The sequence below is a fragment of the Cynara cardunculus genome (assembly GCF_001531365.2).
Source record: "Cynara cardunculus var. scolymus isolate 2C chromosome LG 6, CcrdV1, whole genome shotgun sequence".
Taxonomy (NCBI): domain Eukaryota; kingdom Viridiplantae; phylum Streptophyta; class Magnoliopsida; order Asterales; family Asteraceae; genus Cynara; species Cynara cardunculus.
Window position 1 is genome coordinate 17,814,509 of NC_037533.1, and position 12,191 is coordinate 17,826,699.

At 36.3% G+C, this 12,191-nt stretch overlaps 1 protein-coding gene across 1 annotated transcript; it reads right to left on the reverse strand.

The window, feature by feature from the left end:
• Window positions 1-1,160: 1,160 nt before the first annotated feature.
• On the reverse strand, window positions 1,161-5,662 carry LOC112514467 (aquaporin NIP6-1). Its single transcript, XM_025120952.1, has 5 exons — window positions 5,251-5,662; window positions 4,923-5,147; window positions 4,171-4,365; window positions 2,886-2,947; window positions 1,161-1,631 (listed from the first exon to the last, which is right to left on the reverse strand). The coding sequence occupies exons 1-5, from the start codon at window positions 5,479-5,481 to the stop codon at window positions 1,430-1,432; spliced, it is 915 nt and encodes a 304-aa protein (XP_024976720.1). The 5' UTR covers window positions 5,482-5,662; the 3' UTR covers window positions 1,161-1,429.
• Between the last annotated feature and the right edge of the window lie 6,529 nt (window positions 5,663-12,191).

Here is a 12,191-nt window from a genome sequence, read left to right on the forward strand (position 1 = left end):
ATGTGATCTTTATTCTGTCAATCCTGAAAACAAGGTGCGAGAATATGTGGAATTCCATTATATTACTCTCCAATAGATTCTCTGAGAGAAAATGGAGGTACCATCATATATTAAGTAGAAAGGGCAAGTCTTGCAAATGTGGGACTCCGACGCACCCCTTTTAATGGAGGCTAGAGGGGCATAAAGTGTCGAAAGGGGGCTATACAAGGTATAGATTACCCTGTATCCTAGAGTGGTAAACCTTGACTATGATTGTTGTATATATAGTCTTGGTAGTGTGATTCATTCTGAGGTTTTGTCCCACATAGAAAGAATAGTAGAATCTTGTATTGGTGAACTAGATATATGAGTTTTAGGCATATCAGTTGTCCCACATCGGTATCTTCCTTAGTTTATAATCTTTAAACAACTTGTAGAGTTGTTTAACAGATCAAGTGAGCTAAGGAGGATTTGTCCCTTGTTGTGGGAATTTTACACATATATTAAACAGTCAAGAGATAGCACTAGCACGTTGTGTGTGTGCGATTTCCCAAAAATCTGATTTTTTGTGTTCTGTAAACAGTGTGTAACACGAGTTTCCATGCAACTTAGCTAGCCGGAAAACTCGCGTGGTCTTGTGATATGTGCATGAGAACAATGTTCAATGCGACTTAACCCGCCAGAGAAGTCGCCTAAGCTCTTTTTGACGTATTTTGTTTTTGACAGGTTTTTTCAAATTCTTTGATTTGGATAAAATCATTTGTCAGTTTTTTCTTATGCAAGTTAGTTATCGACACAAGCCTATATATATGTAACATCTCATTTTTTCACATCACTTAGTCCTCTCCTTTCTCTTCATACAAATCTGCAGAAATTGTTCATATGAGATACCTTTGTTGTTGAATATACCTCATCTGATTAGGCAATCTTGGGGGGTATTTTAGCCTAAAATCCAAACAACCTTGATATTGGGGGCTAAAATATCCTAAGGATATTGAATTTCAAGTCCTAATCATTGATTTGCTGCATGTAAGAAAGTGTAATCCTGGGGCATCTATTGCTCCTTCTACTACCCTACTTTCTAACACTCTACCATGTAAGAAAGTGCAACCCCATTAGATTCACTTCAACACAGTTTCCGCAACATACTACCAACAATTTCATACTTCTTTCTCCATCCATCACAAACATTATAACTTAATTCCTTATTATGCCAAAGATGGAAACCCTAAATCACCTTTCACATGAAGTTCTATCATTAATTTATGCCATTGTCAAGACTCTAGATACAACTATTCCATGTATTAGTATAAATGATATGTACCCATCAGATTTCCATATCCCAGTTGTATCTGATATTGCATTTGCTGGGACTTCAATGGTGATTATGTGGTCTTATCGGTGTAGGCATGGCAGTGGCGGCCAGTGGTGGTTTGACATGGGTTCTTGATCATCTTCTGAAGCTATGTTGTGGAGGCTTATTAGGATCACTGCCATCTTCCTCAGGCAGCTTCACTGCTGTGTAAATACCTGCACCAGCTAGTGCACCAAGGATGGGAGCAGTAAGGTAAATCCAGATGCCTTTGAAGTTGTTTGCAGCCATGGCTGGTCCCAGAGTTCTTACTGGATTCATTGAGGCTCCTGTGAGTGGCCTATACCAACAACAAGGTATCAGTTCATGAACAATAGTACCTAGGTTACTGATAGAGCCCTGCCTCCTAGGAGGTCAAGGGTTCAAAACCTCACTAACGTTGTGTTCTCGAATTTGGAAATAAAAAAAAGAAAAGAAAACATTTTTTTATTTGTGTTCTCGAGAAGGGAAGGAAATGAAGGAAAGGAAAAGAAAGAAAATAGTTTTCCGTATTCTTGAAAATGAGAGAAAGGAAAGGAAATATGACATTTTACTAATATAACCTTTAAAAATATATCCATTAGAATAAAAAATTGGGTAATTTTATAATTATAATAGATTTTTAAAGGGTTTTAATTTTTTTACTTTCCTTCCCTTTCCTCCCACGTTTGGGAGGAAAGTTTTGGGAGGAAATATGTTATCTATCATTATTTTCCTTCACTTTCCTTTCCTTTCTCTCCTAAAAAAGTTTCAAGAACATGAGTTCTTTTTACTTTCCTCCCTTTCCCTTGCTTCCTCTCCTTTCCTTCGTAAAAAAGGTTTCTAGCACACAACACAGATGTGAAGAGTATCTGTGAGTATTTGCCTTACATAAATGTTAGAGTAAATTACTATTTTTGTCCTTGTGGTTTAGAAATTGTAATTTTCGTCCCTAGACTAATTCCTACCCTTAAGTACAAGGGACCAAAACAGTAAGGAATTGTAAACCATAGGGACCAAAACAACAATAAATTGTAAATCATAAGGACGAAAAAAGTAATGAATTACAAACCACAGGGACAAAATCCGCAATTTCTAAACCAATTTTTAACAAACCACAAGGAAGAAAAACGTAGTTTATACTAAATATTATATACTTCAAAAATAGCTGCAACAATCCTTCGATGTTCATAGGTGTCTAGGAATCTGTTGAATTCATATACATGATAGTTGAATATTGTGCCAATTTTACTGACTTGGGTCATGTTTGACAACTATAAGTTGGCTTATTGAAAAAATCTCATTTGGTTTGCTATAAGCTAGCTTTTCGAAAAGCTATTTCAAGTAGCGTTTCTATTAAGCTTCGGGGGCTTTTTCCACTTCTTTTATTACGCCCCTTATTTTTTCCAATTAATTCTTCAACACGCTTATTAGCTAGTTACATGTAGAATGCTTGTCGTTGCTAATTAGAACTTGTTTCACTCTAAACGTGAAAGGATATCTCGAAGTTTTTAACATGGTGAGTACTATCTATAAGACATGAAGAATGACAGTAGAAAAAAGTTCAGTTTTGTACCCAGCTATGAGAATATTGAGCATGACAGTTGCTCCCACAGCTATTCCCGCCAGTTCGCCAACCTGTGGTGAAATGAGAATCTTGTTGCAATTATTTCATTCCTAATCGAGAATGATATCCACCCGAAATCCCTCTAGTGAACCTTACAAACTTTGTCCATGTTCATGCATATGCTTTTAGAATCCCATAGGCCATTTTGTAGTAATATTGTGAGAGTATGTGGAACTTATTAAATTACTCTTTAAAAGAGCAGTTGATCAGAGAGGAGTTTCCAACATATATTGAGGAGAAATGGTCCGAGTCTAGTTGATGTCAACTGCAACAAATAGTATAAGAACCTATATATGAAGACATTTCTAGAAGAAATATCTCGAATCCCCAAAAGACTTGACTTTGGATGATACTTTCCAAATTCAAACTTGATTACTCCTCCATCCCAAAATAAATGTCCAGATTTTTATTTTAGTTTGTTCCATAATAAGTATCCATTTTCAAGGATATATGTCTACTTTCCCATTCTACCTTTAATTATGAGATTGGAGAAAATTTCTCTCTATTATGAAGTGTAAAATTGTCATTTAGTTAATTAGAAAGTATAATAATTATGCATTCCTAAAACTTTGTTTTTCATTGTGGACACTCCTGAACTATATGATCAGGAACAGTCCAAAATTGGCATCAACAATAATCCCTCCCTCCCAAATTCAGTGTCGTCAATTCTATTATAGTTTGTCCCAAGATAAGTAGCGTCCACTTTCACAAGTAAATTTTCACTTTCCCATTCTACCCTTATTATGAGATGGAGAAAGTTTCTCTCTTTATTATCAAAAGTAAAAGTGTAATTTAGTTATTTAAAAAGTGTAATAATTACACATTCCTAAAATTGTGTCATTTTCACCGTAGACATCTATTTTTGGATGGAGGAAATAATAATATAAAAACAGGCATTTGGCTCACCATGAGTTAGTTAAGATATATGTATATATATGTATATGTATATATATTTGATGGTCACTGGAACAAGAACTTGAAGTTTCAACTTTTATCATTGACTCATGTGCCCTTCTCTTGGATCTAGCATTCATTATATTACAATAATTGAATACTATACTACATGTGGACATCTATTACTATGGTTGGCAAATGATATTTTAATTAATATTACTCAATATTGTCATTAAATGGTATTCTAGATATTAATGGTATTTTGGTTTTTTGTGGGTATGGAGTGAAAGATAGAGTTAAAAGGTAAAACAACCAAAAAGGAGAAGAAAAAGGCTCTTACAGCTCTAGTGTCGGTGGCAACAGCAGTGACCACAAACATGAGGTTGAAGGTGATAATGAACTCTAAAGCATAAGCTTGTACATAGTTTACTGAAGGTACCGTCACGCCCCCTCCCATCATTGGATGGAATACCGCCTTCAACGTAAAAGCTGCACAAATTGAAGCCAACACCTGTGCCCCTATGTACACCGGCACCTACCCAACCACCACCATAATTGAACAACTGTAGTTAGTTTTAGTTAGTTATACATATAGATTTTCATACCAATGTATGATAAGAGGGAGGTGATGGAAGTTCCGTCAAGAACCCATAATTGATTAGGAACTCGGGAACTGCCCACAATTTTCTTTAGATTGAATATTAATCATGAATAACACATTCATGATGAATGTGGTAGCGTTATTCATCGTGAATCACACATTCACGAGGAATGTGGAAATGTTATTCATCGTGAATCACAATTCACAATGGATGATGAATAACACATTCATGATGCATATGAAAGTGCTATTCATGATGAATAATATGTGTTGCGTTGTGTGTGGTTCCTGGATTCCTAATAGAACCAGCCCCAGAGGGAGGTGGGTTATTTAGCTAAATGACATCCCCTTCAAAAACCAAGACATTCTGACATGTTTCCATTATTCTATTAAGCAGTGGCGTTCTCAAACCTGTCGGAACGTTATGGATTTAAAAACAATATAACAGAAGGTCATTTAACGTTAGGGGGTGGTGGTGGTTATAGGCTTACATGCTTCCATGGGAAATGCTTGAGGGCTGCAAAAGCTATAGTGATGGATGGATTGAGGTGGGCTCCTGAGATATGACCAGTAGATAGTATGACAATCATGACCGCAAGTCCAGAGGAGCCGGCTAGCCCAATCAGAGTCTCAGACCCTTGGGTCTGTTGGTTCACTATGGCTGTAGCTGTCCCTGCAAAAATCAGTATCATGGTCCCTATGAACTCTGCTCCAACCTGTTACCATAACTTTAACCAAATCAAATTACAAATTAAAATATAATAACAACTAACAAATACCCATTTTGATTCTGATACACATTCAGAAAGTAAAACAAACCTTTCTTGCTAGAGAGATGGGGGGAGGGGGTAAGTAACAAGTGACAGTAGGTAGAGTGCCTTCTTCTGTGGCCAAGGTTTCAACATTGAAACACTTGAAGCTATTGAGAAGAGATTTTCTGAAGGCATGGGTTCCATGGCTCCTATCTGGCTTGAATCCACCAAAGAGTGGTGCACCTGGTGTCCCTGGAGTCCCTGGGGTCCCTGGTGTGGCTGGTGCTTCATGGTCCATCTCTCACTGTGACTGTGGTCTTAGGCTTCTGGCCAACCTGTTTTAGAACTCAATCAACTGTAGTCCTTGCCTTTTTGTTACATGAGGATGTGATGATGATGATTGGTACTAGTGATTTACACATTTATATAGTATAGTAATCAGGCATCTTGAAGTTGAGGATAGTTGACTTGGGGAATCCCAAGGAATAATAATAAAAGAATTATGTGGAAGAAAATGAAATGAGAGAAAAAGGAAAGGTGACTTTCCTTTCCTTTCCTCCCCTCAAAGTGGGCATCAATTAAACCTTACATTTGTGCATTTGTTGAATGACATGGTTCTTGGTTCTTTTGTCCCCCTACCCCTATCCCTATCTGTATCCCTCGATTATTGTGAGAATATATGGAACCCCATTAAATTAATCTTCAGAATAGCCTTTCAGAAAAGAAGGGAGGTTCCAAAATATAGAGGAGAAATAGTCCAAGTCTAGCTGATGTGAGACTCTAACACGCCCCTCCAATAGAGGGTGAATGGGCATAGATTGTCTCATAGTGTCGAGAAGGGGCTAGATAGGTACAAATTGCCCTAACGTGTCGAGTTCCTATAGTGGTAGACGTTACTCTGATACCATGTGATATTATATGTGAAAACCTATTGGATTACTTTCTAAAGGAGTCGTTGAGGAAAGGAAGGGGGTTCCAACATATAAAGAGAAGAAATGGACCAAGTCTAGCCGATGTAGGACTCTAACAATTATAAATCAAACGAACTCGGTATAACCCACCTGAAGGTGGGTTCTAAGGGGTTAAGATGTACTTACACCTGAACTCTACTCTCAATGAGTAGAATGACGGTTTCGGTGAAGACCTACGGGCTTGTGAGAAGTGTGTGGAATAAAAAGAAAGCAATGCCCATTCTCTAGTTATGTATCATACAAGAGAGCATGTGCCCATTCTCTAAAAGTGGTTTCATTTGGTAGGGTGTCAAAACATGTGGTGCAGTGGTTCAAATTAGCTGCAAACCATTGTGAAAGAGACCATAGGGCTTAGATCAAGATGATTGTAAAGTTACCTTTCCCTTTCATAACGCCACATGCTCAATCTCGTCCACATACCATTTTCATCGATAAAAACGTAGAAATAGCTGCCAGGTTTAGTTCGTGTGTTTGGTTTTTTCCGTTGTAGTCATCATGGCTTGTTCTTTTACTGTAGGTTGCATCAAGATCCCCCTAGCTTCGAAAATCTTTCCTTTCGCAATTTGCACATATGATCGGCCCTTAACTCGATCCCATAACCTTCAAGTTTTGAAGAAACATATCTTACCCCGTAGTAATGTCATTCACACATCGGCTAGACTTGTATTATTTCTCATTATATGTTGGAAGCTTCCTTTTCTCCTAAAGAGCTCTTTTGAAGAGTAATGTAATGGGTTCCATATATTCTTACATGGTATCAGAGCCGGTTTATACACTCAGGGGAAATCTATACTCGTTTAGCCTCCTCTCGACAGTCCGTCACTCTGGGATAATCTGCACCTGCCTCCTCTGTTGGAGGGTTTCACATATTCTCACATGTTATTAGAGTCGGTTTACCACTATGGTGCAATTTGTACTTGTCTAGCCTCCTCTTGACACTCTGTCACTTTGGGACAATCTGCCCCGCCTAGCCTCTGTTGGATGGGGCGTGTTAGAGTCCTACATTGGCTAAACTTGGACCACTTCTTATAGGGCTCTTTTGAAGAGTAATCTAACAAAGTTTGAGATACTTTTACACATTTAATAAACAGTAAGGGGACGTTTACCAAATGCTTACTCGGGTAAGTGCTTACCAAGTCACATTACCTCACTGGATGAAATATGGCAAGGACCAAATATCATACCCGGTAAGAGCGAAGGCAAGAACCAAGAGTCTTATCCGGTAAGTGATGACGACAACTCTTACCATGGTTAGCGCTTACTGGGTAAGTTGTTACATACGATGTCGTTTTGGTAGACTAAAATCTTACCAGGTATGTAAGTGATAGCGTTGAATTTTATTGTTAATCGCTTACCGGGTAAGTGTTTAGGTAAAGATCAACTCTTTGATGATTTGATTGCTAGAAGAAAGTAACCACATTTTTTGGGACTGTTATTATTGCAATGAGACCCCAGCAAAAAAAGAAAGTCAAAGTTGCTAGTAATGGCACTGGAGACGTCTTACCACAGATATTGCAAATCTTCATCCTTCTTTCTTTCATTTGATTATTACATAGTTGTGTACAGATATGAGATATCTATCTATCTGTCTGCATTATTTGAGCAAAACGTCGATTACCAGCAACCTCAGTCGAACCCACATGGAACCCGCCCCCTAGGAACCAAATATAAGGAGACATTTCAAAGCTGACTCAACAGTTGAGGTTAGCGGAGGGGTTCAAGCCCATTTCCTGCAGAATTCAAAGTCAAACCTGTTGTCTATTTAAACAAAGTCGCTTTGTCTATTTGCCAACTGAGCTACACACCTACACGCTCGAGGGCTATTTGCCTACGTTATTTATTCATATCATTATATGGACATTTTCCCACAATAAGATAGATTCATGTTTCCTTCTAGTTTCTATTTCTTGAACAAGGTTCAATGATCTTGTTAGACTGTCGTCTAGCGATCACCGATGAATTAAATCTCGTACCCGATAACAAAAACGTAAAGAACATTCAATTAAGCATTACGTTCAGTGAAGGGTTCGGTTAGATTTTATATTGTCCATGTGCAATTATATGTGAAACGAAAATGATTTATTTATCAGAATGTGCATGATTATTGTGGTTTGAGTGGTGTGGATTTATGTGTGCACAATGATTCTTAAATGGACTACCAATTGTTTAGCTAGAGTACAATGCATGAGCATAATTGTTTTTTAAATGGTCTTTGCTGTCGGGGAATCTCTTTTACATATGTTGCAATAAGTGTCATCTCGATCTTTTTAAAAATCTGCAAATTGCATGAGAAAATAACTTAATTTAACTTGATTCTTATTTTGGGTAACATATTTTTAAAATTTTCATTTTGGTACCTAAGATGTAAAGTTTTAAACGTTTAAGTATCCAGGTAACCAGTTGAAACATTAACTGGTTATCATGTTGATGTGGCGAGTAGGGGTGCTCACGGCCCGGGTTGATCGGTTTGGAGCCATTTTAATAACCCAACCCAATGTTGGCGATTTGAAAATTTTCAACCCAACCCAACCCAACTCAATCCGTTCGGGTTGATTGGATTGTGTTTAAACAATGTAAAATCACATAAAAATAAATGAAACTTTTCTTTGAAATACGACCGATCATTCAAGATAATATACAAGTTCATCAAATATTTAGATTACAATAAAAATGTTTAAACCAAATGATAATACATCAATCAACAACAATAGTTTTAGACGTTTTCAAACCAGATACTTTCGCTTTCTTGACGTTGAGGTTGGTCATGTCATGATTGTCATCTACAATTCAAAGCTAAAATTAAGGTCGGGTTCATCGGGTTGGTCGGGTTTTTTTGGGCCTGACCCGATTCCAACCCAATAAGGTCGGGTTGGCTAATTTTTTTATCGATCATGCATCGGGTTACCTCGGGTTGGGTTTTTTTTTTTTAAATTCGGGTTGGGTTGGTCGGGTTCATCGGGTTTTTGAGCACCCCTAGTGGCGAGTGATGTGGTATCTGGTTAATGATTCAGCAAATAATACTTAGTTGGATACCACATCACTCGCCACATCAGCATTGTAACCGGTTAATGCTTCAATCGGTTATCCGAGTACTTAAATGTTTAAAACTTTACATCCTAGGTACCAAAATGAAAGTTTTGAAAGTACGTTACCCAAAATAGGAATCAAGTCAAAGTACATTACTTTTCACGCAATTTGTCTTATATAAAACGAGTAATAAACAAAATAAAATATAAAATTTCATATCATATTAAAAATTCTTACAAATTAAAACAACAAATATGGCTAAATTGACAAAGTGAGAAGAATATCAAAGAGTTGTTTTTGTTTTTTATCAGTAAATTCTGAAATTAAATAGCAGTTTTTGATTTTAAAAGAAATTAGATAGGTCTTGTTTGAGGTAGGTTAGTGATTGGGCTATGTAAATATGTGCCCCAAATGCAAATAAATTTTTGGGTCTCAAAATTTTTGGGGCCATGTTCAAAAACCAAGATTTAGCATGCTAATAAACGGCTCTGGTGCTAGCATTGCGAATAAGGTTAACGGGCCGAGTCAAGTAGCAAGTAGCAGGTTGTTTGAGCTTGGCTCGAGTAAATAATAGCATATTCAAGCTCGACTTGAGCTCGAATAACAAATTAGTTGTATATTAGACCTAAAATTATTACTTTATAAGCTTCCGTACGGACTCGAACTCAAGATCATTTAATATGTTTATTGGCTTGAGTTCTTGAACGAGTTGAATCAAACATCGTGTTATGAACCTCGACTCGTTAAGCTGAATAATTTTATTTTATATACGAGATTAACTCGAACTTAAGAATTATTTAAAAGCTTGAGCTTGAAATAAACGAGATGGAGCTTGAGTAGTTCTGAATCAATAACACCTGTAGGTAAGGAGATAGACCTATTGCCTACCTCACTATTGTCTATCCAGTTTTGTCCGGTTCATTTTTATATAACCCAGTTCCATCTAGAGATGTACAAAGCCCGGGTCCAAGCCCGCTTTTTGTCAGGAAGAAAATGTTCGAACCAATATTTTGGATTGAAAAAATGCCTGATTGAGCTTTATCAAACCGCGTTTTTTGGACTTAACTGGATTTTTAAAAAATTCAGGTTGACTTCATCAGGTCGGACCTAGGCCTACCCCCCAAAATTCTAGTCTGGTTGGGCTTTGAGGCCTAGCCTTGGCCTTTTCGAGTCATATTATGGGTTTTTTGTGCACTTTTAGTTTCGTCTGCATACCAAATACAAAAGAAACAACAAGATGAAAGTGGTCATTCGTTTCTTTTAACCCATAACCCTATCGTTCTTGTAAACATCACGAATCAAGGCTATAACACATAAAAATGTGAGGTGAAATTGATGTGAACAAAATTGCAAAATTATGAGGATGGATGGCAAGGAAACAAGATGCTTGAATGGTCATTTCAATAGTATATAGGTTTGGAATGTGTAGACCTAATTTATGTCACATGAGCAACTTATATAGAGCCAAAGGGGTGGTGGATGGAGAGTTTATGTTTTGTTTTTGTATGGACCAAATCACCATCACCTTTTTATCATTTTATGTGACTCATTTGTAGAAATGGGCATCATGGACATGTAAGAGTTTAAGAACCTGTTTTAACTAGAGGTGGCAATGGGTCAGGTCAGGTTGGGTCGGGTTCGGGTTCAACTCATTTATTAAACAGGTTGAAAATCTCAACCCAACCCATTTAATTAAATGGGTTGAGATTTTTCAATCCAACATGTTACCTAAATGGGTTGACAACGAGTTGATCTGTTTACAATTTTCTTAACCCAACCTGTTAAATAAATTGGTTGAACCTGGGTTGACCCATTTAATTTTAAAATTTTAAATTAAAAAAAAAGACTAGACTATTTAATTTTTTTTAATAAAACACAACACAACCACAAATACAAACAAATTGTTTAAAATTTGAATAAAACACGACCACAACAAATATATTGTTCAAAATAAATTGGAAAATTTTAAATTCTAAGTAACTCACTCGACTTCCACTTTCACCAATCCCAAAGTTTGGAGACGATAATGGAGTAATGGACTAAAGAGTTTTTTTATGGTTTCATGATGATTAAGAGTAATAGAGACGATTGGAATTTGAACTTTCATCTCATGACGGTAGGATTTTTAATTAAAAATAAAACAAAATAAAAAATTAGAATACTAGATATAGTATTAAGAATTAAATAAAATTATATAATATTTTATTGGGTTGGAAACAGATTGAAAACGAGTTGTAAACAGATTGAAAGCAGGTCGAAAAATTCAACTCAACCCAACCCATTTATTTAAATAGGTTAAGTGGGTTGACCCATTTATTTAAATGAGTTGAAAATCTCAACCCAACCTGCTAATTTTGGGTTGGGTTAGCGGGTTGGGTCATTTTTTTGCCACCCCTAGTTTTAACTGATTAAAATTTGGTTATAGTTTTCAACTCTATATGTGTGAATCAAATGTGTTGTAGACTCAGATAGGTCGTTTTCTTGATATGTTTCGATATATATACTCTAATAACAGAACAATATGTTCTTCGACTTATTTTGATATTCTTTCCATCATATGGACGGTGGATATTTTTGCTCGAATGTTTCATGAATATTATAATTGTCTTTTTATAAAGAATATTTAAGTTAATAGTGTAAGGTGGCGTTTGTTTTTTAAGAGGTGCTGAAATCTGAAGTCTGATTTCACTTCTGATTTATAAGAGGTGGTTCTAAAGTCTAAAATTTGGATCAGTAAAATTGTTTGTTTTTACATCTGAAGTCTGAAATCTGAATCTATCAAAATAATGCAAAAATATAAAAGATAAATAGTTTTTTTACAAAGGTATAAAAGATAAATAGTTTTTGCTAACAAATCTCTTTCAACCCCCAAAATAAGAACCACTTGATAGAGGACGTTTATTATTAAGAGGTATAAAGTGATATGTTTACCACTTAAATTTCAAAGGACAATTAGAGCTTTTAAGCTCTTATTTTAGAAATAAAACAAACGCTCTTAACATCCAAACGT

Bases quoted from the DNA above. Each gene is read 5' to 3' on its own strand.
- LOC112514467 (XM_025120952.1), bottom strand. From the start codon at position 5,481: ATGGACCATGAAGCACCAGCCACACCAGGGACCCCAGGGACTCCAGGG. The intron at 4,366-4,922 runs GTAAGCCTATAA...GTGGTTGGGTAG, and splicing joins AGCATTTCCCATGGAAGCAT to GTGCCGGTGTACATAGGGGC. The intron at 1,632-2,885 runs GTACAAAACTGA...TTGTTGGTATAG, and splicing joins CTCAATATTCTCATAGCTGG to GCCACTCACAGGAGCCTCAA.